Here is a 27776-nt window from a genome sequence, read left to right as displayed (position 1 = left end):
TCCAGATTCCTGTCACTTCTCTTCCAGTGGCAACTAAGTGGTATTGAATGGGGAAATTCCTGCACGTTGGGTATGTTGCGGGGTCCCACCTAGTACATGGTGAAAGTTTCGTCATGGAGGCTTGCGCTGGGCATGTCTATCCCAGATGAAGGGGGTTCAGTTGTACCCCTTCTCCATTCTTGAGGAAGGGATCCCCTGAGCTCTCTCTCTAGTACCCACTCTTTTCTGGTGAGAAACTCTAACTCTCCTGAATCAACCAGGCAAGTAGGTGTGACTGTCCTTGCAAAACTGCACAGCGTTTGGCCTTTACATGAGGAAATGACTCAGAGGATTTCAGATTTTTCCATAGCTGTGGAAAGGCGATAAATACAGCCTCCAGCACGACATCAATAGCCAGCTGTGGCTATTGCCAAGTGAGATGACACCTCTGATGATTGACCTGGTTGTTTGAACAGCAGTGTCTCTGATATTAAATATTTAATCCCCAATGGAAAACTCTGTGTCCTTAGTGTGATTTATCAGCCTAGTTTACACGTTGGACTGCAGGAAGGCAGGAAGGACTATGGGTTTTTGTCTTGCTGCTCTAGACGAGTGAGATTTCATGTTGGGACTTCCTTTATTGCAGTTTTGGACCAACCAGTCACAGGATTCCCCAAGATCCTTACTAGCCATGAGGCTGTACCTGAAGTGCCGTTGTAGTCTCCAATTCGCAGTTTGTAGAGGCTTCGGGAGTCCCCAATGGAGAACTTGTCGTAGTAGGCATACGCTGCTTCCTGACCATCCCTCATGTCTATTCGCAGCTCATAGCGCCCTTGGGACGTGATCTTGTGGATGTTGTCCAAGCCTGTCGAGACAGTGAAACACCCAGTGAGACCTGGTGCCCTGATCTGCTCTGTGAGCAAACAAGGAAAGCCCTAGGCAAATAAAACAGTACTGGGAAATGAGAGCAAGGAGAGGAATCAAAGAGCAGCAGTACTTGCGGTGAGTCTGTGTATCTCCTGTCACTGCTGGGATCTGAGCTCTCTGTCCCCACTCAAGCTTCACTTCCCTGTGTCTAAGAGTGGTGGGTTCAAGGTCCAGGTTCAGATTTCTTCATGCTGCTGAAGCTTGGAACATTCAGCTGTTAAGCCCCGGTGCTACTTCTGTTGTTAAGCTCCCATGGAAGCCAGAGTGTGTTTAGGCTGCAGATCCCTTTGGCTCATTTTTAGGTTTGGGAGGAGCACACTCAATTTCAGAGCTGTGCTGTCTCCCACTCACTCCTTTCCTGCTTTCATTGGATAGCTGACTTTGTGGCCAGTGGTGCAACCTGTAGTCAACCAGTGGACAATGATGGGTTTTGGTCCATGAAAACTGTCAGCACTACCCCTCTTCTCTCCTAGAGAGAGCAAACTAGGGAGCTGCTGACCTTCACAGTGTGCCTTTATGTGGTGTGCCTCTGCATGAGTTCCTAAGGTAAAGGGCAGGGAATGAACAGAAGGAAAACTGTCTGAGGGAGAATGCAGAGGAATGTGGTGAAGGGCAAGGAGCCAACAGCTGACGCAGTGCTCGTGGAACTTAGGTTTGACACATCAATGAAAGGCAACCAGGGAAGGTCATACCCAGCCAAAACTCATCCTCCAAGTTTCCAAAGCCAACCCGGTAATCTGCCCATTTCCGGAAGAAATCGGTCAGTCCGTTCTGCCGCCGCTGGAAGACCTGATGTGGAGGAAGACCAGGGGGAAAATCATAATGATGGCGGTGAGAAACAGCTTTGCCAGGGTTTGGACACACAAGGTAAAGATGGTAAGTTTTCTTTCCATTGTGCCTTTCCGGGGAGAAAATTGCAATGCCCATTCAGTTAGCATTAATTGCAGCCATGTAATTAATTCATGTGCAGGTGTAGAAACCAAAGAGATATTAGATAATGTCCAAAGCCAATCAATGATGGAATAGGAAGGAATTTGCCTTCGAGCTTTCTGCTTTAACTAATACATGGTGCCTCTGGTGTTCTAGCACATAATTCTGCTTTGAGCTGGCTATTTCTGATATTAAGGGGATGCTCTGAAGCAGAGTGAGAGGGAGATTTACTGGCTAGAAATCAGCATTTGAGGAAGCCCATTTTTATTTTTGGTTTGACTATACATCTAGCAGGGTTTTGTGTAATGTGTTTAAATAAGAGTTTGACATGAATAAGATCAAAGCACCATGGCATTATTTACTTACACTGTCAGTCCATCTACGTCAAGACAAGCAGTGTTTGTGCAGTTCAAAAGCCAAACAGGCGTTTGTTCCTAAAGTTCTCCTGTGCAGACTCAATTGGGGTGACGCCTGACACCCTCCTTCTGCAGGCAGATGAATCATTCCCCGTGAAAGCTACCAGCCATTAATTTCATTTCTAGAACAATAAATCAGCTTCACTCACAGATTTTGCTCTCCAGAAGCACTGCAAACATGTCAAATAAATCAAAGGGCATTTCTCCAAGTGTAACTATTATTACTGGAGCGTGGGCCATTCCCTGTGGCGTGGGAAATGAGGCGTGTGATGCTGAGCCTGCTGTCATTCCCGTGCTTTGCTTACTGGTAAGGGCTCAGTTATTTTGTGATGAGGACAACACGCAGGACAAGCACATGGATACTCACAATCCAGCCACCTCCATCAGTGGTCATGTCACAGTACACCGGCACCCTCTGGCTGAGGTCCCCATTGATGGAGATAGTGTAGACCCCGCTCAGTGTGTCTCCATTCATCAGGTGTTGGGCACAGTCCTGAGGGTTAGCAAAGACGCGTCCTCCTGCAAAAAAAAAAAAAAAAAAAAAAAAAAAAGGCAAAATTCAAGCAAAGAGACACCTTTTCCCCATGGCTCAAGCTCTACTAGGTACAATCCAGGAAATCCAGTCTATCTTGGCTTCTGCGTTCCAAGTAATTCCACAAGGTGGTGAGATTTTACATCTGCTGTCAACCTCAGAGAACTTACTGGATAAAAAATGTGTGCATACATTAATGATTCTTCCATATGTCATATACTGGAAAAGTGCATGGTAAGATCACAATGAATTATGAGGGATGTCACTTCTTGGACCATCTTCCTGCACTGTGTCTGAAACCCTGGGGTTTAAACTGTCACCAGCATATTTAGACAGCTGTGAAAATACCAAAACCTGTTCTCCTCTCAGGATTGCCAGTTCCAATCAAGTTGTATAACTTTACTCATTTCAGGGTGATTATCCTGATTCTCCATGCCCTTGGAAATGATGGTGGACTTATGCTGAGCTAATTGTCACTTGCAAGCTGAGCAGGAATGAGGCTGTGTGAGATGCTAGAGGTAGGCAGCATGGCCTGTGTTGCTGTGCTACAGGTGTTCTCTAATGAGGAAACATCTTGTTTTGTGGTCAGAGTTTAGGAGAGTCTTAATTGTGACAATTATTCTGGCAGTATTGGAATGTCAACTCTGGGAACAGTCTTTTCTTATTTACGACAAAAGAGGGAAATACATCTTTTTCTTTGGTGTTGGTACATATGGATGATGGAATAAATGATGCAGAGCTGGCAATGTGGACGTGGTTTTCAAGAATGTCCCTGTAACAAACTGAGAAGGTGTGAGGCACCTTCAAATCTTCTATGCTGTGTGTGTCCATCACAGTTGTGTAGTGCCCCACAGGACCAAGGCAAAACCCTTGTCTGTTGCTTCCCACTTGGGTGTATTCCCCCCACCTTGTGGCCTGAAGATTTGGAGGTCATTGCCGTGTCCAAATGTTAAAGATCCCCTATTTTTTCTCCCCATCTTCATGGTCTGTAGCACAGTCTGGCGAGAAATTGTTTGTATTTTATAGTATCCATCAATGAAAACTTCGACGACAACCTCTTTGGCTCCCCTGAGCTCTGTGGAGATTGCTTGTTTCTTAATTTATATTCATATCTTTAAGAGCCAAGGAGACCTTGAAAGACATTTCAAACCACTATAAATTATAAATACTGTATCTGTTTCTTCCTTTTGTCTCATCCGTATACAATTCCCCAAGAACCTTATGCAAACATGAAACAAAAGAGGTCGAGCTATTAATATGTCAGAGGGAATAGAAGAACCCCAGGATGTGTACTGTAAGCAGAAGGAAGCAAAACAATTTAAATTAAGCCTGGGTAGCTTTCTTTACCTTTTTTTTTTTTTTTTTTTTTTTTTTTTTTTTTTTTTTTTTGTCCTTTAAGGCAAGTCCTTGTTCTCTGCAAAGTGAGTGCCTTGATGCATTGCCAGAGTAAACTGAATTGCAGATCTGGATGCTTTAAAGAGGGATGCTGTCCATGGATTGCATTGCCTTGCTGATAGCTCCTGGTTGCTTCTGTCTCATCAGTATTGGTGTAAATGGGGACAAATTGACTTGTTGCTACTTGTTCAAAGCAAGTTAAATGTGTTGGATGCTGCATCAGCTGGCAATGGGGGCTAATGTTGCTGAGGTCTGACATTTCTGTTTGATGGAAAAGGTGCTCTCCTTGCTTGATGTATGTGGGTTTCTGCTGCTTTATCCCACCTCAGACGTCACCCCCATGCAGCTTCATCCCTGACTCCCAGGCAGCCTCAAAGATTACATGTGTTTTTCTATCATCTGCCTGAACTGTACTGGCTTTATGCACATGTGTAAGAGGCAAGAATAACAAGAAAGCCTGTTTTGTAGATGCATTAGAGAAGTAATTTCTTCTTTTGTTGGTTTAAATAGTTTCTGTTATCTCTGAAAAGCTTTCTATGTAACTGTGATGGGGAAATGTATCCACAGCAGATTCAAAGAAAACTCTCCTAATTGAACTGGCAGTGCAGATGGGAGGAATTTTGGTGGACATCATCTTGAGACTTCTCAGTGCTGTTGAAACTCAGGAAAAACATGATTGGACTCAGCACTGAGCAAGATGCATTCTGTTTGTAAGTGCCCTGGCCTAGCCATGCTTTTCAAAGAGGATGAGGGACAATTTGGTTGCGTCATTTCTGTTACGGATGATTGCAGAGGATGGGAGCAACGGTGACATTCTCATGCAAGCTTTATTCTTGGAAGAGAAGTATTCTCTCTGTGAGGATGTGGTGACTGTGGATGCCCACCTTTTGATTCGAAAGGAAAACCATTCCCATTACTTTAGTGCCTTAGTGGATTGTGAATGCTCTAGAATGAGAGTGGGGAGGAATAATGCAATTAGATAAAGTGCTGGCTCTGATGTCTGTGACTCCTGGTGGTAGTGGAGATGCAGCTGCTTGATATTTCCAGGGATACCTCAACCCTGAAAACTTTCAAGGTCAGATTCTACAGAACTCTGAGCAACCTGATCAAGTTGATCGCTGCAGGGGGATTGAACTAGATGACCCTTAAAGATTCTTTCCAACCCAAAGTATTCTATGATTCTTTGATATTTGTGAGTAATCAGATCATGTCTACAGCATGGAGACACTGTCTGAGTCTTCTCCCAGGAGCATACCTGTTGATATGTGTTGTTGATTTTAGTGGGTATTCTTTCCTCTGTTCATGCCCTTGAGGACAGACATGGGCAAGGCAAAGGGCCTGGTAGATGGTTCCTGAAGCTCAAATCCCCTTGCCCTGGGCTGGATCTTGTGCTTGAATCATAAATCCTTCAGCCATTAGCTTTTGTAACGAAGCAGCACTGTGGGTCATGGCATTGTAAGTACCCCTCTGTGGATCGTGACGGAATGCTGCCTGAGGAGGGAAAGTCCCTAAGACCAGTGCATTCCTACCAGCATATGTGGGCCAACCTCCACCTGTCTGAGAGGATGCAGGGTGAGTCCTCACCTGTGGTGAAGGTGGTTGAGATGAGGCTGCTCCGCATGGCGTTCTGGGCAGCTTGCAGTTGCACAGTGTACTCCGTGGTCTCAGAAAGCCCCTCCAGACGGATCCACGTGTCCTCGGCATCCACAATCAGCTCCTGTACATGGGTCCCAGAAGGAGGTAGACACCAAGAGCAAGAGATGAGAAAAGCGATGGGGAGCCTAAAGAGCAAGTGAGGAGGGAAGGGAAGCCACAAACTACAGCAGCCCTTGGAGCCTGGCCCGGGGAGTGTTGCATGACTGCTTAAACGCCTGGACTGGGCGAATGCGAGATCAGTCAATATAGTCAACATTTCAGAATGGTTTGGGTGGGGGAAAGCAACCTGGTTTGGAGATGGGTTTAAATGTTTGCAGTCTGTGTCCTCTGTCTACTGGCTCTGTTGGGACTTGTGTGCCCATAGTACAAGACATGAAATACTGCCCAAGCAGCACAAGGAGTAGAACTGGCCAAACCTGGTTATCAGCCAGTTTTGACTCCGTTGATTCCTGTCACGTTAATTTTTCTGGTTGTTGGCCAGTGCCACACAACGTTATCGAATCCCTTCTGCAAAGCTATTATCCTCTGGCTGCTGCCAGCCAATCGCACCAGCAAAGGAAACCGGACTATTTGCCATGACGTATTTCTGATAGTGTTTGTTGCAGCTCCTCCAGACAGGCAGATGTGCACACACTCATTAAATAATCAAATGTATTGTACTGCAGAATTAATTAGCTGTCTGTGCCTATCTTCTTTTTTGCAGGAAGGGCAAATGGCATTTTTAGCATCTCTGCAGAATAATATTCTCCTGCCTCAGCTTGCTTGTGTTTCACAAGCTGTGAATTTCCTCTGTCCCTCCAAACTTTCCAGGTAACCCCTCTCTACCCAGACCAGTAGGTGTGCATAATCATTTTGCCTTAGGCAACCTCTTCTTGCTTTTTCCCATCATCCTGCTTAGCAGGAAGTAGTGTCTGCTGTTCTGATCTCCCTGAGCCAGTGATCATTGTTCTTTTGCTTTGTTTGGGTTCTCCTGCTTGTTTTACTGTGGTCTTATTATTCCCTGACTTAAAGAGCCTCTTTTGTGTGAGGACTCACTCACCTTCCTGCTGCCATCAGTGGATCTGTAGGTCATGACATAATTCTCGATCTCTCCCACAGGAGGAACCCAGGACAGCAGGGCGCTCCGCCGTGTGACTTCACTGGCTGTCAGATTTGTTGGAGGATCCAAAACTGCAAGAGTGGATAGAATCCAAGGGAAGTGCAATTTCTGACACACAACCACCTCAGGCCTTGTTCCCAACTCGGTGTGCTGAGATTCAGCCTTACAGCACTGAGCTACAGCCCAAAGTCCATCCTCACCCTCAGTTTCAAGATCTCGTCACCCATCCCCAGTCTTGAACAGAGCTCTGCAAACCCTCTAGAAGTCCTTCTCTTCCTGCATGCCATCTTAAGGGCAACAGCTGTGAAATTCATGTGCTATGGGACCTGTCAAGCTGTTGTTTGAGCAAAATGGGTTGTTGTGGTCTTCTGGACAATGGCCTTGGGCAAAAAAAGACCTGGTCAGGGGTCTGCTCAGACCCTGAAAGAGTGAAAATAATGGTTGATGCTTGTTGATTAAAATTCTGTTCTTGTGTTGTGCCCTGCACTGGTATTTGGGTTTGGTGTTTGTGTCCTTTTGGCATGTGGCTACCTCTACACCCACGCTGTGTAACAAGAGCTTCAGCTCATCCCTTTTCCTGGGATGGGAGCATGGCTAGGGATGAGGAGTGAGGGAAGTGATTGTACGTACGAGTAGTGAAGTTGGTGCTGATGGTCTGGCTGGTGAGAGGCCCGCTGGTGGCATACATAGAGACTGTGTAGGTGGTACTGGGCAGCAGGTTGGTCAGCTGGTACTCCTGGTTGTCTCCATCCACCAGAATTGTTTCTCCTGCAACTGTAAGCAAAAAGGGGTGAGTTAAGGTAGACATTCAGGGTCGTTCTCCAAAATGTGTCTCTGGATATGACTTCATTAATAAAAGCACTTCTATGGCTGAAACACCATAAGGTACTGTGCAGCAGCTGAGCTGTAGTGATGCTGTTCAGTCTGAAGGGTGGTCTAATTTTTCTCACAATCCTTATGAAACCCAAGGCAAGGGCTCCTTCCCTACTCCCTCTGTGAAGGGCACCCACTGAGCCCTGGGCTTTGGGATGGGAGAGAGGTTGGGGTGAGCTGAAACAGAGCCCCGGTGTACCTGCACGACGCGTAAGGATGAGGACGTAGCTTTCCACCTCCGACAGCGGCGGGTTCCACTGCAGCAGCGCCTCGGTGGGAGTGATGTTGGTGGCTGTGACCCCCAGGGGGACATCCATGGCTGCGTGGGAGAGAGATCCAGAGAGTTAGAGGCATTAGGAGACTGGACTATGAACTGGAAGGGCTTCTTGCGGCGTATCACTCTATGTCCTGTCCTGCTGCCCAGACACATGCGGCTGCACAGGAGTTACTGCTGCCCAAGCTGGAGTACAGAGATGTCATAGCTTGTGCTACTCTGCTACCTGGGCTGCTCATCCACTCTCTTCTTGATGCCCAGTCTGGCATGTTAGGGGTTTTCTTTAGGTTTTGAGGAGTCTGGAGATAGCAGAAGGTTTTATTCTTGCAGCAGATGCTGTTTGTGACAGGGCTTCCCTAGGGATTATTTCTGGAAATCTGTACTCTGTTTAGGTAAGGTTGTCATGATTGCCCAGCTTCATGTTTCTGGCTTCCTTGTGCCTGGTACACAGGTTTATCACTTTTACCCATGACTACCCATGCATATTTGGGATAAACTTTGCTGAGACATACTTCAAAAGCCCACACTGAGCCCTTGTGAGCCCTACTTATCATCTCCAGCTTGTATCCGGCTGGTGTGAGGTCCAGCTTGCTCTCAGTCACCTAAGCATTAGTGCAAGCAGGGACTGCCAGCCCTGGGCAGGGCTGGACCTGATGCTGTTTGATTGTTCCCTGCCCACCAAGAGTTCCTTCCCACCTGTGTACGCAGTGATGGAGGCCAGCTCGCTCTCCTCCCGGCCCCGCACGCTCTTCACCCCGATCTCATACTTGGTGGCAGGCTGCAGATCGTGGAGGGTGAACTCGGTGGCATCCCTGGAGATGGCCATACTCTCTGTCCTCCCTGCAGAGATGGAGCCAAGAGCTTTGACATCATGGCTGGTCCCATCCCTGGGGCTCAGGAGGGGCTTGGGAGGGGAGGAGAGCTCCACAGGACACTGAAGGTAACTGGGTTTCGTGCCTGCAGGTGCACTCCTCTGTGCCCATCACTCTGCTGGCCTGGCCTTTTCAGCATTATCAACAAAACTGGGGGCCAAGGGAGATGAGGTAGTCGAAGCAGATGAAGGAGGTGGGATTTCAGGATTGAGCCCTGAATTTAACCATCTCTGGGGAGGGCACACTGCTGGGGGCCATTCTGTGTGCCCCTCTGTGCCGAGCTGGCTGCAGTGGTCCCTTCCCATCCTCTGCCCGGTAGTCAATCCCAGTTATTGTTCGCTTTGCCCAAGGCACTGGGATGCTGCCTGGGTGAGGATGACCTAGTGGCTTGCTTGGGATGGAGGGAGGGTTGGCAGCTGTGAGCTCAGAGCATGAACAGGAGTGTTCTGGCCTGTTACCTTCGGCAGCACGGTAGGATATCCTATAGTGGTCGAAGGCAGCGATGGGAGCACTCCAGTAGACCATCATGGACTCCTGGGTGACGTTGCCCACCCTGAGGTCCTTTGGTGCGTCCATCCCTGGTGAGATGGAGTACAAAGAAAAGCTGTGGGAGGCAGGTCCACTCCCCATGCCCTTGCCTGCCCTCCCCGGTGACGTCCCATGCCTGGTGGGGGGTGTCCCGTGGTACCTGTTGTGATGGAGCCCACGACAGGCTCAGAGCTGATGGTGCCGTGCACAGCCACCAGTGACACCAGGTACTCGGTGGATGGCTGCAAGCCCGTCAGGCTGGTGTGCCTGCGGGTGCCATCCAGTGTGACCTGCTGTTCCTCCTCCTCATCCCGGGGGCTGTAGGTGAGGATGAGGCGGTCTGCTGGTGGGGATGGGTCACTCCATGTGACATTCACACTGGAGGATGTCAGCTGGGAGAAGTGCAGCTGTGAGATGGGCCGAACACCTGGAAGATGGAGAGGAGAGATGCAACCCCAACCATCTGCAGATCCTTACCTCCACGTTTTTCTCAGTGCTTGTATGGGAATACTTAAAAGAGATGGGAAGGCTGAAGATCTGGGCTCTCCATTGATCTGAAACTGTGTTGGGATCAAGAGGCAGAACCAGGAGAGGAAAAATAGCACTTTTCTCAGCTCCACCTGCAAACATCCTCCATCCCAGACCCATATGGTGGGTGATGGACTTGTGCCACAACAGATGGTATGTGTTTGCATTTCATGACAGCAGACTTTTCAGCCAGAGGCGCTTGTGAGGTTCCCCAAGGCTTCATTTCTTCTTCTTAAAGACACACAGCCCACCCTGACCCCAGCGGACAGCAGAGGGCTATCTGTTTTCCCCAAATCTATCTTGTCCTTTTGGGAGCCTCCAGCAAAACAAGTGTGTTCAGTGCTTCTGTCCAAAGGGATTGTGCCACCACATTGTTAGAGCCATCCTCCTTTCGAGGTCAACTGCTCCAGTGTGGACACACTGACCCCAGCTCTCATCCCCATCACCACCTCAAGGGTTTTGGTGCCAGGGACGCAGTGGGCTGGCAGAGGTGCCAACAAGGCCTGTGTGCCCTTGCCGCCATCCCAGTTTGTGTTTCTCTACCTGTGAAGGCATCCACGGTGGCCTCCAGGCTCTGCTGCCGTCCCCTCTCGGCGATGATGGAGATGGTGTACTCTGTCCCAGGCTCCAGCTCCGAGAGGGTGAGCTGTGACTCGTCCCGGGACACTGTCACTTCCGAGGCCATTCCTGAGGCAGGGGTGAAGGTGATGCGGTAGTGGTCGATGGGACCCGTGGCTTTGGTCCAAGCCAGGGAGATGGACGTCTCAGTGGAGGCTGTCACCACGAGGTCCCGGGGGCTGTCCAGCTCTGTGGGAGAGGGTTGGTGCAGATCTTTGTCCCCATGCACGGACTGTCCTATGGGGGCATCTGAGCCACAGGAGCCAGCTGTGCTTGGAGCAGGCAGTGGGGCCAAACTCACCAGTCCTGGCATTCATGGTCGCTGGCACACTCTGCTGGCTGTCCATCACGGCTGAAATCCCGATGCCATACTCCGTTCCCGGCACCAGATCTACCAGGGAGTGCAAAGAACATGAAGGGGTTTGAGAGCAGCACCTGACAGGGTGGTCTCGGTGTGTGTGACCCCTTCCACCTCCCACAGGTGGGGACGAGGAGAACCCTCCAGAGCATCCCTGGGGTTAGCAGCTCTCCCACAGGTCAGCAGTTTCTCTGCACATTGCAGAAGAGCTGAGCCTTTTTAAAAAGCCCTGTGGATACCTTTGGACAGGAAATTTGGGTTATTTTAGCTCAGAAACAAGCCATTTTTAAAAGTTGTTGCTGAGGTCTGCTGTAATTGCTGGCAGTGAGACAGAAGCTCCTGTGTGTGAGAGCTGAGATGGGAACGATAAAGTACCTTTCTTTTTCTCCAAAGTGATGCAACATCAAATATTGTCACAGGGCTGGTGTCTTGGAGAGAAATAAATTATGCGGAGTAAATGAAATGCGCATTATTTGGGAAAAGTGCAGTCTTTCTGGGAGCTGAATCAAGTCTTGTTCCTTGGGGTAGACATTTTCTGAGGTGCCTCTCTCAAGGAACTTGGGAATTGAGCTCATCCAGCTCCTTTCCTCTTGCACTGCTTTATCTCCGTGGGGTATCTCTTGCCTCTCTGCCTGTCACTTCTGCTTGGCCGCTGGTGGCTTTATTCTCCTCTTCCCTCTGCTTCATGGTCTTTCCCACAAAGCTAGAAAAAGCCATAAACTCTCCAGCTCAGCCTCACCATGCCTTGCCCAGGGGCAGCATCCCCTGGAGCCACAAAACCTTTCCCAAGAGGTCAGGAGAGAGGGACACTCTCCTCCCCTGCTTTTCTCTTGCTACAGTGCAGTCTTGGTGATGGGGAGAAGATGGACCCCCTTGGCCCTGCTCAAGATGTGTCAAAAGTATTCTGGAAAGAAGAGCCTGGCAGAAGGGAAGGAGAAGGAAGAAATGAGCAGGAGGCTATAAACCTTTTTCCCAGCTCTTTTGGGACAAGCAAAATTATGGTTGTTTCTGTGCAAATGCTAATTTTTAATAGAGACTATGGGTCAGGGCCAGGCTTGCTGCATTTTTAAGCTTAAATCTTTGATGTGCTCAGCTCAGTGCCATTCCTCACTGCTTTTCCTGCAGGTAGATGAGATTGGCTGAAAGAATTGCTGGTTGTTTTCATACCATGGATCCCACCACGTCCTGGGTGACCGGGAAAAAAAACCCAATGGGTTTTGCACAGCATCCAACAAGACTGGAGGACATGACTACTCTGTACATTATGGAGCTATGGGAGAGGCTCATGTGCCATCCACACTATGACTATCATAATTCTTTTTTTGCCAGCAGAATGGTTTTTCATTATTTTCTGCTATGACTAGGTTGTTTGTTTGTTTTTTTTTTAAATTGGTTTGTTTATTACATAGTACCCTGGGGACTGGAAGTAATGCACTTGCGTGATGATGGAGGCACTATATAAAAATCACTCTCTACAATTAACTTAAGAATCTGCATCTCTGCAGCTTGCTCCAGTTGGGTTTCTTGCAGCCTTGCCTGAGCCTGCCAGAGCTTTGGCAGCTTTTTTAGTTTTATGGAGAAAAACAAGAGACTTCAGGCTGCCATATACTCCAATGCAAGCTCAAGTCAAGCTGTGGATATCATTGCAGTGTGTGTCACTGTTGTCCCTCTGCCCAGGGAGGGGGATTTGGCCCATTTTTAATACTGCTTCTCACCTACAAAGCCCAGAAATGTCCTAAAGGAAAGCTAGCAGGAGTCCAGCACTGGGTCTCTGATCTCACCCTACTTCTCCTCACACATCCTCATGACAAACACAGAAGAAACCAGCCCTAATTTTTGCATTCCACATCTTTGAAGATAACTGCTCTAATCGCCTTGCTGCCCTCCAGCCTTTCTTGTGACTCTGCTGCTGTGCCCGTAACTTAGCTTTTGACCTTCCCACTGAACTCTCTCCTATAACTCCGCATGGCAGATTCCTGAGCCCTTGAAGGTCCTGGGAAAGCAGAAAGTCAACATGGTAGAACCTGGTGTCCTGTCATACTGAAGAACTTCAAGATGAATGAGAGAACGTTTTTGCATGTAATTCTTTTCTTTGCTCAAAATATGCCACCAGAGCAGCAAATCAATAGGGTAAGCAGTTCTAGTCAAAAAAACCCAAGGAAATCACATCTCACATGGTGCTTTGCTGTGTTGCTGCATAAGGTGTTTGGGGTTTTCCTGGCAGTGGGAGGTGGGTGGTGTTTGCATCCCCTTTGCTGGCCTGAATAATGTACCACTTAAAGGACTTGTTCAAAACCAGCATCTCTGTATTTGGGTCTGCTTTGAGCCCAATTTGGAAAAAGGCAAAAAAGTCGGGCAGCCTGGCTCTCCATCACAGCCCACGGGGCATCATCACCCATGGCTCTTTCCAAACAAGCAAAAAAGAGAAGGGTGAAATAATATTTTCTTGTAGATCAGCCTAAGAGACTTCTCATTTTTCACTTTGCCCCTTGCCAGCTCTATTTGCTACCTGGACAGATCCTTGCTGAAGGTGCGTTACTTGGAGGTGTGCCCCCAGGCCCACACAGGGGAAAATGAGCTCTATCCCAAGGAAAACCTTCTCTCCGGTAAACAGTAAACTCCAAAACAATGTGCCAGCACAAGGGCTACTGAGTCTTGGTGTGCTGATTTGGGCTCTCCGTTGCCCTACCTGCTGGAGAGGAGGAGGACGGAGGGGGAGGAAGGGCGCGTGGGTGCACGCATACCTGCCAGGGTGGCCCGGGTGGTGGGGCCGGTGTCGCGCGGCACCAGGACCTCGTGGTAGTGCTCCCCGGCCAGGGTGCTGTAGACCACCCTGTAGCTGTGGGCCTCGGCCTCGCTGTTGTCCCAAGCGAGCTCGAGGCTGCCGGGGCTCCGCGAGCCCACCCGCAGGTTCTTGGGGGCATCGATCTCTGCGCGACACAAGGGAGAGAGGCACCGTCTCACCGCTGGGAAGGCACCCCGCAGCCCTGCCACACTGAGACACCAGCGGAGGGCTACCTGCATGAGACATCCAGGAGGTCCCACATGTGTCCCTTCCTCCCCAGAGCATGTCCTGGCAGGAAGAGCTGGAATATTTGCTCAGACTTCCTGCTCAGCACAGACTGCAGGAGGCCACCCAGGAGAGTGATGCAAATGCTGGGCACTCGCAGCATCCTCAATTAGCTGGTTTGGCAGCTAATCCCATGGTTTTTCAAAAAGTAAACTCTTTCCCCCCATATTAGAGTACAAGAAATTAAGGCACTGTGAGCAAGTAAAAAAGGGCTCTGTAGTAGCCATGCATTGGCCTGAACTGCTCTTAGAAGAAAATCTTGAGCATCTTTACAGGCTCATTCACACTCAGACATTGCCCAAAGGGTTTGTTTATTGGTGCTGCTTAGGCTGTGTACTGAATCTGCTCTGGTTTGCACAATACACCCCTCTGGTGAGCAACAGCTTGGGGCTGGGCACCAGCATGCAGTGGGTAATGGTGATGGATCTGAGTTTGGGAGGGCATTTTTATGTTGCCTTTTGGAAATAAAGCGAGGAAGGCTAACGCAGCAAATCAGTTGGGGCAAGCGTCTCGTCCAAAATATTTATCTATAGAGATATGTACACACACAATTCACGTACCACAGTTATTACAGTAGGAGCCTCAAATCCAGCAGTAATGTACATGAGAAATAATTTATATACCATAAACCAGCACAGAAATACACACTCTGACTCCTCCTTTATGGCACAGTAAATTAAATCTGTTAGCTATCTGCAGGCTTAACATTAATTAAAGTTTTACTGACCAGTTAGGGTGTTCAGAGAAGATATAAAGTAAGATAACCATGTTTCTGGCTGTGCTGGTTTCAGCTGCTTGACTGCTGATTCCTTGGTCAAGGCACCTGCCTTGGCTCTTGATGCTGAGTGGGAGCGAGTGTCTCATTGAATTCAGACCTGTGCTGAGCATTTTGGTGCTTTCAAGAGTTGTGCATTGAGCTATGGGTACTCTTAAAGACATAAACTGCTGAGTTCTAGAGTTCTAAGCTGTGGGTCTGAACAGGCATTGGAGCTGGTAGGGATGTATGCCCCAGGCAGGTTCAGCCTTGATGCTGCAGCAAGACATGGCCAAGATGGGGCTGGCTTGGGGTTTACCATCTAAATATGGGGGGTTAAGTCCATCCATGGCTCGTCACTGCTATCTGGGATCACCTGGACTGCCCTGGGGACCATATGAGCATCCCTGTGGGGCACAGGGAATAAAGAGGGCCTTTTGCGCTGGAGGCTTAGCGGTTAACAGCCACTACCAGCAGTTTTAGGGTGTGTATTTTAGGGTGAGCCAAATCATTTGCTCTGCCTTACTCTGTGATGGGATGCATTCAGGTGTCTCCATTCGAGCCTGCATTTTAACCATTGTGTTTTCATTCCACTTCTTCCTCCTAGCACACCACATTAAACCCCAGCTCACTTGTGTCAGGAGCAAAACAAGTATCACTAAACCCCAGAGGCAAAAGCCCCTCTGTTTTTTTTTTTTTTTCCTCTGGATCAAACAGGACAGCCCACCTGCAGACGGCAGCAAGCCATCTGCCCGTGCTTGCCAGAGGCTCAGAATTTCACACCAGTTCTCCCAGCTTAGCTACCTGTGGTGAACTGGGCAAAGGCGGGCTGGCTCTCGTTGGCACCCCGGAGGGCACTGACGGCGAGGTGGTAGCGGGCGCCGGGGCGCAGGGCCTGCAGGGAGTACTGGCTGAGGGGGGGCTGCAGGCGGAAGGTGGTCCTGCCGCCCTCCCCGTCCGCCAGCCCGTACTTCAGCAGGATGGCGTCCACCTTGGCGCGCGGCGGCGTCCACTCCACGAAGGCCACCGTGTCGGACACGTCCCGCACCAGGATCTGCGTCGGGCCGTCAATGACTGCGGAGGAGGAGGGGGGGAAACGGGCACCTGTTATTTTGGGAGAGTTAGATGGGGAAAGGTGGAAGCTTTGGGGACACCGAGCTTTCAGGGATGCTTCAGCCTGACCGTCAAAGCGGCTGGAATTAGTATTTGGGGGCATGGGAGACAGGGGGCATGGGCAAGAGACGTGACCCTGACCCCAAGGTACTTCGGGGGTTTGGTCCTCATGGGCTCCCAGTCCCTTGTCCCAATCTCCTGGCTCTTCCCTGAGCCCTCTCCGCTTTCTGGGAACACCAGAGCAGGACCCAGCAGCTTTCTCATTGATACCCATTACAGCTATAATGCAAGTCATGCCCTTCTCTTGAGCTGGTTGTCAGCAATAATTCCTCCTTGGTTTTTTAAGGTGGTATTTCCCAGGATATAAAACTCCTATATCTAACTGCAACACACTTTCTTTGCTCTTAGATAGCTGCTTGTACTTTTGCATTGAAAAACATGTAATTTTCCTTTGTGCCCAATTCTTCAAACTATCCAAACAATTTTTATTGATGTTCTTCTACTCAATTTACTCTTTTCTGAGCCTTTCCATCATTGGCAAAATTTATCAGCAACAGTATTATGTCTTTTGAAAGGTGTTGACAATGTGTTAAATAACGTGGGGCCAAGGACAAGATCCAAGCATTGAGAACTGAGGCATGTCTCTAGAAATGTTCCTGCTTTGGTGCCAGCTCCTGGTTTGTCCTTAAACTGAGGGATCAGCTCATAAAGCTGTTGGTGTCTTGGCAGTGGGAAGAGAAAAGAAAATGCAACTGCTCTGCTGTCTTCATGACTTGCTGGCTGTGGGGCTATGGTGGGTGTCCAAAAACCTTTCAGAAAAAGGCTTTTAGTGAAATTCATACCAAAGATCTACTGGGAGGCCTTTTTGGATATTTCTGCCTTTTTTTTTTTTTTTTTTTCTCAGAGATTTGGGTCCTTCCTTCCTCCACATCCCCCAACACTCAGCCTTTGGATGTCCTGGGCTCAAGCCTGGCTGATGGATGCTTTGAGTCATGGATGGATGGATAGATGAATGGATGGAGCCAAGCCTTGCCATATCTCCTGTGCCATTGCAGTGCTCATGCATGAAGTCTGCTGGGCAGCCTGTTTTGTCACTTAGATGATAACAAGGTGGGTGAAAAAACCCACTTTGGTTCTGTAATTTAGACTATACCACATACACATATAGCTAATATACTGCATGTCTTAGAAAATGACAGTATAGAATAAGGGTCTGCCGAATGCTGCACCTCAGGGCTGGAAGTTCTGGGGGACAAGCATGTGGGCAGGGGTGGGAAGGAGCAGGGAGGGTTAGAAAAAGACATGGAGGAATTTGGAGTAGTGAGATAAGGTCTGAGGGCAGAACAGCAGAGGAGGGAGCACAGCTGGGAAGCCCAGTGTTCAGGTCCAGCTTGGCCAGGACCAGGTCGTGCACACCCTCAATCTCCAACTACTTCATGCTGTCCAGTCATCCAGGTGATCCACTTAGCTGCGTGGCATAAAACCACACCTTTGCTGCCTGATCCTGGCACAAGGTGTTGAGGACGAACAAGGGTGATGGGGATAAAGCTCTGGGGGTGCTGCAGAGGAGGCAGACACGCCAGCACAGAGATGCCTTTACGGAGCACAGATCCACCACTCCACCTGCATTCCCTGCAAAGGTCAGCCGTTGAGTTTGAAGTACCAGCTTCTATTTTTGCTGACTTCCCAGGGAAAGGAAGTTTCGGGCTTGTCCAGGAGATGTCTCTATTAAGCCACGTCGAGCTGAAAGCGGCGGCAAAGCAGGAGGAGCGAACTGTGCTGGGGAAGCTCAGACCTGCAACAAACTGCTGCGGTGTAGGGACCCTCCCTTCACTCTCACAGCTGCCTCAATTAGCAACACCTTATTACAACCCTCCGGCAGCTATTTATGTGCTGTTTCCTTTTAGAACAGCTCAAATGGTGGTAGTAGACGTCTGCCTGGCTTGCAAGGCAGACTGCAACAGATCTGGTGTGAAGAGCCTCTTCCTCCCCCATGAGCTCTGCCCGTCACTGCATCTCGTTCAGCAGGAAGACCCAGCTGAATTTTCTCTGGTCTACAGGATGGACCAGTGAGTGGCCAAACAAATTGGTTAGGAAGGGACATGCTGTTGCTCCTGGCTCCCTGCCCTGCTGCCTGATTCTCCTGAATACGTGGAAGTTGAGGGCATTTAATGGCACAAAAGCAGGTGGGAGTTTTAATCTGTTATATATGAGTAAGTAATTCATTTGTAGATATATTTCTTGAGGGCATCCAGCCTCCAAAATATGAGATTAGCAGAGAAGAATAATTTATCCAGATATACAATAAAAGCAGAACTGGGTCTTCACTCCCAACCCCATTAACCTCACCACGCTTTCTGCACTTGTAGCAATTTAAGAGAGAGAGGGACAAAACACTGCATGAAGAAGCTGCTGCTGCAATGTTTGGGCACCTGGGTGCTCTCAGTTTCATCCCTGCCCATGCAATGCCAGCCGCTCTTGTTGATGGGACTTTATTTTTGGGACCAAGCCCTGTGCACTGTTGTGCTGCCCCCACGGCAGATTCACTCACGAGTTGAGACGCTGTCGGAGGAGGGAGGGCTTCTGGCTTGTTCCTTCAGGGCCACAAGGGTGACAGTGTACTCCTCCCCTGGCTTCAGCCCCGTCTGGTTGAAGGTGGTGACGCTGCTGGGGAGCTGGGCGATCACACCACCCTCATTATTCTGTCAGTGAATGAAACACGCATTAACCCTCCCCCACCAACTGGTGTTTTGGGGGGACTGATGCACGGAGAGGAGGTGCCCCCCGTGTTGCATCCTTCCACGGCCCACTCTGCATCCCCAAATCCCATTGTCACCTTGGCACACCCCACCATGGAGGGAGAAACCTGGGATGAAGTCACCCACCAAGCGCGGAGTACTCGTGTTGTTGGGCTGCAAAACCCTCCCCACCCCTCCTCCCTCCCCAGCTTCTGTATTTTGCCATTTGTGCCTCTGCTGTTCTCCAGAAGAGGAAAGATGATTTAACCAAGGCCTTGGCTAGACTTGTTTTCCCTGCTCTTCAGGTGCCAGGAGCCTTTTGTTGCTGATGTATAGGTATGAAGCTGTGAGGTCTTTATTTTGCCATCCCCTGCTTTTTAACCGTCTTTAGTACACTCATTTATGCCTTGCAGTTTTGCCCTAAAAAACTGTAAGGCTTTAAACAACTGCACATGTCACCTTTCCTGCCAGTGTTTGGACAAAGGATCTTTTCTTGCTGCTCTCTTCACTAATAACATGCTAAACAAATCTTTGCACATAACTCTCAATTCATATTCATCTCTTTTCTCATTAAACAGGAAATCTTCCATTTCAGCCATCAATTGCCATTTTACCTTTCCTAATTTTCTTTGCTAAATCTGTCTTCTCTTTGTCTTTTTCCCACCCCATCCCCAGTGCAGGCGGCAGATGGGCAATCCTGCCTGACCCAGCTTTTGTGGGGCTGAGACCATCATGGAGACCATGAAAGGAGAGTGGAAAGAGCTCTGTGGGAAGCTGCAAGCATCCTCGTTGAGCTGCTGTGGACCAAATTAGCATTTTCTCACCCAGTTTTTGGGGAGACAGGGAGGTTCATTTTTCTCACGGAGGCTGTGATGCTGCAGTTATAGCTGTTGTTTTTAGCCTTTGCGAATGGCTTTTGGGTTTGTTTGAAGTGTGGCAATGTTTTGCATGTACCCAAGCAAACGCTGCTTGCAGGGCAGTAAAGGACACAGCACCCTCTGCCTAATTTTAGGGGAAAAGCCGACAATGGAGACTCAAGAGAGGCCAATTTTGGCAGCTGATGGGCAGGAGCATGACTGTGACTTTATGTTTTGACTCATGGATTTGAGAACTTTAAAGCCCAGTCAGCTACATCCCTTCCCTGCCCAAGACCCTGGATCCAGGAACAGCCATCCTTTTGTATTCTATCTGCCTTTAAATCCCCAAACATTTCCATGTATTTTTAAGTTCAAGCTTAAAAATAGAAAAGAGAACCAATGGTTTGCATTTATTTACTTCAGGGAGATGCTGTTCAGCTTAATTCCTGGGTAAAAGTGAAATGTTTGAAAGAGCTATTTTTTCCTACCAAAAGCTCTTTCTCTGATATTGCTATATTTTTTCAGCTTTAATTCTGAATGGTCACCTGATTGTGACTGAAAATTATCCCAGGCTCTACACCTACATTACGTGAGCTTCAAATTCTGACACAATTTGTATGTGGATGTAACCAACATCGCATCAAGAATCTTCCAGCAACTCTTTGGAAATTAGAGAATTGAGTTATTTAAGGCAATTGGGCCCTTGCTTTGAGCTGTGCAATGATGCTTTATAGTTGAGAGTACTTAAAACTTTGGGGCCAAATTCTGCAGTTCTCCACTGCCCAGAGCTGCCTTTGATTCCAGTGAAGGTTTTGTACAAGTGAAAACATCATAATTGAGCCCTTAATCAGCATTTCTTTTACTGCTGGGGCTTGAATACTCTTGTAAAGAGGCTCCATATACAACTGAAGCTATACTTATGGCTAAATGGTGTAGAAATTATGAATATAGATTAAATACTTGATGTACAATTTTTGTTGCTGCGCACAGAAACTACGGGGTATTTAGGGCAACATTTTTATCCTTTCATCTTTTCTGGCACGATTTCTACCTGCTCGTCACTGCGATTAAAATTCCATGGCAGGAATTAAGCGTGCGTGTGACTCGGGGATGTTGAAGGTTGTTGTCTGAGAGCCAGCAGCTGCTCACTTTGATCCAGGCTGCTTTGGGGAGCTTAGTGTAGAGAGCAGGGCAAGGAAGAGGATGAGAAAGAGTCATTGCAAAGGAGATGGGAAGGAAAAAGAGGGTGCAACAACAAGAGGCAGCAAGGCTGGAAGGTTTTTTTCCCATCACTGGATTTTTTTCGGGGACCTTTCTTTGAGGACATGTATGGCTTGACACAAAAACTAACGGGGAAATGCAGGCTGGCAGTGTCTGGGGGAGTCTGATGTGCAGCACACAAATGGCAAACACAGGCTGGGTATTTTGGGAAGGGGGTAATTGGAAACTGATTTAGGATCCACTCACTGGGTGCTTTCAGGGTGCCTGGGTCTACCCTGCAATGCCATGGGTGTGGCAGCAGTACCTTGGGGATGAAGCTGATCTCCCAGCCGTCGAAAGGGAAGGAGAAGGGCTCCCACTGCACCTCCGCTGTCGTCTCTGTGATGGTCTTGAACTTCAGCCCCTGTGGTGTGGCGAGGTCTGGAAAGGGAGCAGGGGGTGGTGAGCAGAGCGGGGTGGGTGTGCATGTGCTGTTGCACCCACCCTGCTCCCTGTGGGTATTTTGTTATCTGGGCAGCAAAAACTAGGAAGCTTTTGGTAACTGTTAGCAAAACTCCTTTTTCCCTGCTCCACGTGGGTTGGAGGGAAAAGAGGGAAATGCCTGGACCCATGGACACTGAAGCATCCCACTGCACTATAATGTGAACAGAGTGAATGATGGGGTTACAAAGGGGTGTGTGGACAGTTTCTGGTTTTTCCCTGCCCTCTGTATCCTTAATTTCCAAGAAACCCTTCTGGAAGCTGGCATTACAGCTTGATACTCCTGTTTTCCTCTGTGCATCACGGTCCTGGTCAGGACTGTGTTTCTCCTGAGGCACAGCAGCATCTCCTCTTGCTGCACTATTGCCTGTGTCACAGGGAATCATCACGGGGAATTATTTGTTCAGGAGTGGGAAGAGAACCTGGACTTCTCTGTTATATTGTAGTATTTTCTCAGAGGAAAAAAATGTAATGTTTTGGGCCACATTCTGCGGGCTTCAATCAAACTCTGGAAGCTTTTTCTTCTTTTTAGACATCCAGGTTTTCATCCAAACTAAGTCTTTCTGAAGAGGGTGGACACATTTGTTTCTTCCCTATATCCCTATACAGATACTTTTTTTTCTTTTTTTTTCTTTTTTTTTTTTTTCTTTTTGAAGGCTCAAGTTTGTGCTGCTAGAAGAATGCATGAGTAGCAAGAGACAAATGCAGTAGGATACTTACTAGTCATCACCTTGGAGGTAACAGGGATGCTGAAGACGTCACTGATGACTGCATAGATGCTGACATTGTAGGCAACACCAGGCTCCAGATCCATGATGGTGATGCTGCTCCAGTCCCCAGGCACCCTCTGCTGGAGCTGGGTGCCCCCCGGCACGGCGGGCTGGTACGAGACGACAAACTCGGTGGCTGCCCCGGGGCTGTCCCAAGCCAGCTCGATGGAGCTGTCGCTGATCCCCGTCACCCGCAGGTTTTCGGGAGGAGCCACTGGTGGGAAGGGCAGAGGTACAGAGAGTGTTAGGATGTGCGCGGCTTATTCTTCACTCCTGTGGGAGGGTGTGTAGTTCTGCTGGTGGGACATGGGCACGGGCTGGGGGTTATGTGCTGTCTGTGGTTGTCTGAACAGCTATAGCAAGGTAAAGGCTCAGGAGGACCTGTTGCACTAAGGGTTTAGCCCCCATGTTGGGATGAACCTCACTAACTTTTTGCTCACCTCCCAAACTTTTGTCCGTGGTGTCTTATTGGGGACAGGGATAACAGGGAGGTAGCCACACTGTAGGGCCGCAGTGTGTCCTAAGTGTCCTACACTCTGCCGGGTATAGATTTCTCCCAGGCTTCACGGTGCTCGTATGGGACTCTGGGCACCTTGAAACCCTTGCCTACACACTCAAGTCCGGCTGCGCTCACACATCCCCCCCTCTACCTGCTGAGCAGTCCTGCCCGTCATAGCCTTCCTCGCAGACGCAGAGCCCATCCCGGCAGAGCCCGCGGCCGCTGCAGGCGTTGGGGCAGTGCAGCCTGGAGCAGTCCTCGCCGGCGAAGCCCTCCTGGCACACGCAGGTGCCGTTCACGCAGTGGCCCCGGCCCGAGCAGTCGCGGGGACAGCGCAGCTGGGAGCAATCCTCCCCGGTGAAACCCTCCTCGCACACGCACTCGCCGTCCACGCAGAGCCCGCGGGAGCCGCAGCCGGCGGGGCAGCGGAGCTGGGAGCAGTCCTCGCCCCCATAGTCGTTGTCGCAGATGCACTGGCCCTCCAGGCACACGCCGCGGCTGGAGCAGCCCCGAGGGCAGCGGGGCTCGGAGCAGTTGCTGCCAGCCCAGCCCTCCATGCACACGCAGCTGCACGACTCCAGGCTGAAATTCCCGTGGCCGCTGCACTGGGGGATGTAATCCAGCTGCCCTGCAGGGATGCAGGACCGAGGGTCAGAACCCACCGGGTGGGAGGTGGAAAAAGGTCAGTTTTGGCCCTAGGTCAGCCCTCTGAAGGGCTGGAGAAGGGGGCAGGTGTGGGGCAAGGGGGGGATAGCCGTCCCTCTGAGCATGCCCAGCTCTGGTGAGCTGATGGCTTTAGGGCTGAAAGGGGGAGAATTGGTGGTACGGGGTTGCGGTGGGTGTGGGCGGATCTTTCCCTAGGGAGCAGTGGCCTCTGTAACTATGGGTGCCACCAACCTTGTGCTGGTGCAGGTGGTCCCTTTAGTTCCTCTCCAGCTCAGCACTCAGTTGATAGGATCTTCCCTAGACCTCTTACTGGGAAAAAAAACCTTCCCTGGCCAAACCCTCTGCATCAGGTATGACTCTTCTGGTCCCATGTCTACCCACTTCTCCTTTTTATAGATGAGAGATCTCCATCTGCGTTCTCTCCTATACAAAGTATGTATGTACCCAAAGACATCATCTTCATCCCTATCCTGGTGAACCTGATTAAGACAGAACTGTTGGCTTTGGGCACACTGAGGTTGTGGAAAAGCAGGGACAGCACACGGGCTCTGTGGCCAGCACCTCTAATGCCCGCTCTTTACCTGGCAGCCTTGCACAGGATGCTCTGGGGTGTGGAGGGATGGTGGGGATGAAGGCACCAGTCACTGACACTGCTAATGCTCCCCTGTTTTTCCCTGAAACAGAGCCATTGCTCCAGCTATGGGTTTATCCCAGGCAGGCTAATTTTTCCTTGCTGATTTTTACTGCTTTTCCTCATGTGAACTGAGGAAGAATAGAAACCCTTTCTGTGCTTCCTCCAAACTGTGGGAAACCTTTGCACCCCGCAGACCTCCAAGCCCCAGGACTCTGTGCCCAGCTAAATTTTCCATCCTAGCTGACCTTTCCAAGCAACTCTTCCAAAGGGGGATGTAGCAGATGCACATGTAAAAGCAGCTCAGTTACATGCTGTGCCAGACAGATCCATTTGGGTTACTTTGCAGGACAATTCCCATCCAAACTGCAAATACTGGGAATGCCAGTCAGGATCTCTTCAGATCTCAGCCTCTAGTTAAGTTATCCAAAGATGAGAGAGGATGCTTGTAAGTGTGCTAGAGGAAAGAGGCTTTCCTCAGGGAAATGCCTTGGGTGGTGGAGTAGGGATCCTGTTTTCCTTTGCAGTGCAGTGAATTGAAAGCAACTCTGGTAAAAATGAATGAAATTACTCCAGTTTTAGCATGGCACATCTGTGATGGGAATGGAGACTCCACCAAGCAATGAATGTTTAATGGGACTGTCTACGTATGTTGCAAGTAACCCAAATAGACCCATCAGAGTTTCAAATTAATTCCTTGAAAACAGGTTTTTCCCAGAGCATTTCCTACGTGATTTTAACCCTCACTTTGCACAGACTGCTGTTTCCTGTTTTGTCTTAGTTACTAATGCAGCTGATGAATGTGACATTGGGAGGGATGTGGGCTGAAGCTGTGGCTGGGAATGCATTGACTTCCACTGGCCACATGATAGATGCCAGCCCAAGCCACCCTGATATGTGTCCATTCTTGTTTCACCCTCCCTGACCAACACACTGTTGGTGTAACTCTTGACCTGAGCATTGGTTGCGCCCATTTCATTTTAATGTGTCCTACACTTAGAGGTGTTGGGGTACCACTGGAAAAATCACACTAATAGCTGCAAAACTTTAAAAAAAAAATGCAGTGAGTATCAGGGGTAAAAGGGTTACTTTTCATTTCTCTTCCTTTCTGTTGCTGTTCTTGGTGTAAAGAGCAGTTTTCCCCTGGGAAGATGCCCTGTGTGGTTCTCATCACTTAGTGTTTTCTTCCCTGCAAGGAGCCCTGGTGCACTGAAGCCACAAGCAGGGCTGGGCTGCATTTGGGATGGATGCCCTTTGAGACAGCCCCTCTTCCTTGAGACAAGGAAGAGTATAAATATGCTGGCTTCTGTACCATGGAAATGCAGCTGCTAGCCCAAACCTTCCTGACCCATCTCATTTCAGCTGAATGCTGTTTACCCGACCCTGAGGGACAGCTGAAGTGAAATGAGGGGCTGCCTTTAATGGAGTAACCCCAATGGGACCTCTTGGAGGTTTCCACAAAAGCATGTCTTTTTATTCAGATGAAATATCATGTTGATGGGTTTGTGCCCTTTTTTTTTTTTTAGGTTTTGTTTGCTTATTTAATATATTTTTTGGTATTTTTTAATCCTTTTTTTTTTATTTTAACTCAGCTTTTCAGATTTATTCACTGCCCCTACAGAGAAGATGAAGGAGCTTATTGCCAGCTTCCATGGGGCTTCCTTCAGCCCAGGGATAGCTTAGGGGAGCAGCAGCTGCATCTCTGCTCCTTGTCCCACAGGCAGTGACAGATTTCTAAGAGTGTTGGAAGAACTGCAGAGTTGGGAGATCCCCCTGCTCACCCCTAACCAGCTGTAATTTCATCCCTAAAGGGGATTCAGCTCTCTCTCCATTACAGAGATTTACAGCAAGTGGGGCATGGGCACTCGAGTGATCAAAGCCCTCCCAGGGGTTTTCCTGGCTTAAAGGCCTTAAGCTATGTTTTTTCACTAGAGCCACAGCCCCATCATGGGTAAACATTGGTTTTCCTGTGTCACCACTCTGAGTGGCATCATCAGGTTTTGCATTATTTCTCCTGCCTTCCTCTCACGCCCTCAGTCCCCAGCAAGAGCTAACAGGATGGCATTACTACCTGTGGCTGCATTTTCTTGGCAGCAATTGGAGGTGCATTGGTCCCGGAGGATGGAGACCTCCCTCTCCAGCATCTCAATCCTGCTCAGCAGCTCCTGCAGGGATGGGAGGGAGGTGGAGCACTTGCAGGCCTGCTTGGGCATGTTTATCCTGTGGGTGAAGGTGACCTGGCTCTCGCTGTCGGAGGTCTGCTCCGTGTACTCTGCCAGCCGCTCGTCTTCTGAACTCACCTCCTCGGCCGAAGACTTGAACATGGATGAGCAGCAGCTCTCCAGAGGGATGTTGATGTTGTAGATGTGGTGGAAGACCATGGGCTGCTCTTTGATAGGTGGGCTGCAGTTGGCAAGGCCACCTGCCTCGTCCACTGCTGTCCTCTCAGCCGGCTCTGTTGTCACCTCCAACCGGCACTCAAAAGGCTTGAGGACAGCGCCCAGCAGAAGCAGGTTGAAGCTGATGACCACATTCCTCAGGACCGGGTTTTCACCATCAGTCCCCATTTTCCTGGGAGAGGGAAGAGCCTTCCAAGCCAGTCTTGGTCAGCCAAGAGCGGGGAGGACCTGGCAACACAGAAGCAAAAGAGCATGGTTGGTGTTATGTAGCAGTGATTTTAGATGGTGTGCTTCTACCTATTTCCCAATAAGTATCTCCTGTGGAAAAGCCGCCTGGGGGGAATTCAGGCGAAGCAGTCAAGCCCACACATCACACACGCACGGCTAGTTCAGCAAAGAGAGGCAGGAAGGGCCTTTGTGAGATCAGTTCCAGCGAGGTTTATTCCAACACCCTGAAGGGAAATCGGGAACAAGGACCTGGCCATGTGCTGTGCACAGGCCTAAACAGGGGTCAGGAACCAATGGTCAGGGGGCACGGGGGCCGTGCAAAGGGCAGGGCAAAGGGCAGTGTCCTATAGGGAAGACAGGGCCGGTCGCCAAGGATGCCACAACCAATGGCGAAGCAGGGAAAGAAGAAACCACAAGATTTAGGGACACTGTGGGAGAAGGGGTCTGGTGTATTACACGGTGTTGCAAGGCACCATGGGGGAGGTCTCTTCTTTCAGCTTGGGTGGAAACTCTGTGGTAGATCTTTCCAGGGTGGGACACTGGGAATTCCCCTGTGGTGTTCGAGGGACTCCACAGTGTTAGCCTCCGAACTATGCTCAGCATAGAGAGGCAAATCCTTCTTAGCAGTTATCTAGACACATGTGGGGCCAGCTTGACCCACGTGCAGTCCTGCTGGCTTTGGTGGAGCCTAAAGCAACCCTGAATGGAACTCACGGCTGGTGGGAAGGCCTTGCCATAGCCCCTGAACAGTGACAAAGACAGATTCTTATTGTTACTGCTTTTTTATTTAGGAAACAATTGATCTGGTACTATCAGAGCACCAAATACTCATCTCTGGGCCACTTACCACACCTTACTTTGCCACCCTCTGCCAATGCCATAACCCTGAACAGTCGTCGTCTCTTGCTTCTGATGGCCCTCCTGCTCTGGAGCTCCTCTCCAGCTCCCTGGGGAACATCCCTGCCTCCCTCATTAACCTGCTGCTGAATGAAAATATATGTTCGCTGGTTTCTCTCCAACAGCACCTGGAACTCCTTTGGTAAGATCTCTTTTTGCCCCCCTGGTTTTAGGAAAAGCAAGAGAAATGGAAATAACTCTGCAGTGGGGTGGCTCTGATCATGCTCACAGAAGACAGGCTCTGTAAGTGGCAATTTGGGGCTGCATTGTCAGACCCTGACTCCCTCAAGTCCTCCTCTGCCTTGTGGGCTCTCTGCTGGCTCCTGGGTGGCCCTGACTGACCCACAGTGAGACTCCTTGTCCCTGCATAATGGGGCGGCCGTGACAGGGGAAGGCACAGGGACTAATGAACACCGGCTGCCTTTGATTGACTCGTTGGTGTCCAAATCTCAGCACTCCCTCCTTGGC

The 27776-nt window shown here is 49.5% G+C and overlaps 1 protein-coding gene and 1 long non-coding RNA gene across 2 annotated transcripts in view; one reads left to right on the top strand and one right to left on the bottom strand.

Moving 5' to 3' along the window:
• TNR (tenascin R) overlaps positions 1–27776 on the bottom strand; it is a 75361-nt gene that overhangs the window by 6295 nt on the left and 41290 nt on the right. Inside the window, exons 2-20 of the mRNA XM_066192169.1 lie at positions 25856–26411; positions 22639–23115; positions 21939–22202; positions 21043–21158; positions 18474–18624; positions 15614–15883; positions 13730–13915; positions 10929–11018; positions 10553–10816; positions 9642–9908; positions 9412–9531; positions 8778–8921; positions 8007–8126; positions 7565–7708; positions 6875–7005; positions 5764–5896; positions 2620–2771; positions 1599–1695; positions 683–844 (exon numbers count right to left, since the gene is read on the bottom strand). Coding sequence (XP_066048266.1) covers positions 683–844; positions 1599–1695; positions 2620–2771; positions 5764–5896; positions 6875–7005; positions 7565–7708; positions 8007–8126; positions 8778–8921; positions 9412–9531; positions 9642–9908; positions 10553–10816; positions 10929–11018; positions 13730–13915; positions 15614–15883; positions 18474–18624; positions 21043–21158; positions 21939–22202; positions 22639–23115; positions 25856–26351 — 3784 coding nt within the window. The 5' untranslated portion in view covers positions 26352–26411. The remainder of the gene's footprint in view (positions 1–682; positions 845–1598; positions 1696–2619; positions 2772–5763; positions 5897–6874; positions 7006–7564; positions 7709–8006; positions 8127–8777; positions 8922–9411; positions 9532–9641; positions 9909–10552; positions 10817–10928; positions 11019–13729; positions 13916–15613; positions 15884–18473; positions 18625–21042; positions 21159–21938; positions 22203–22638; positions 23116–25855; positions 26412–27776) is intronic.
• Positions 805–7481, top strand: LOC136294451 (uncharacterized). Its single transcript, XR_010722407.1, has 4 exons — positions 805–981; positions 1559–1782; positions 6539–6645; positions 6934–7481. It is a non-coding gene; the product is annotated as an uncharacterized lncRNA (long non-coding RNA).

The sequence above is a fragment of the Chamaea fasciata genome, unplaced genomic scaffold, assembly GCF_029207755.1.
Source record: "Chamaea fasciata isolate MVZ Bird 193981 ecotype frontalis unplaced genomic scaffold, bChaFas1.0.hap1 SCAF_10, whole genome shotgun sequence".
Lineage (NCBI taxonomy): Eukaryota > Metazoa > Chordata > Aves > Passeriformes > Sylviidae > Chamaea > Chamaea fasciata.
This window is presented reverse-complemented; position numbering and strand designations above follow the sequence as displayed.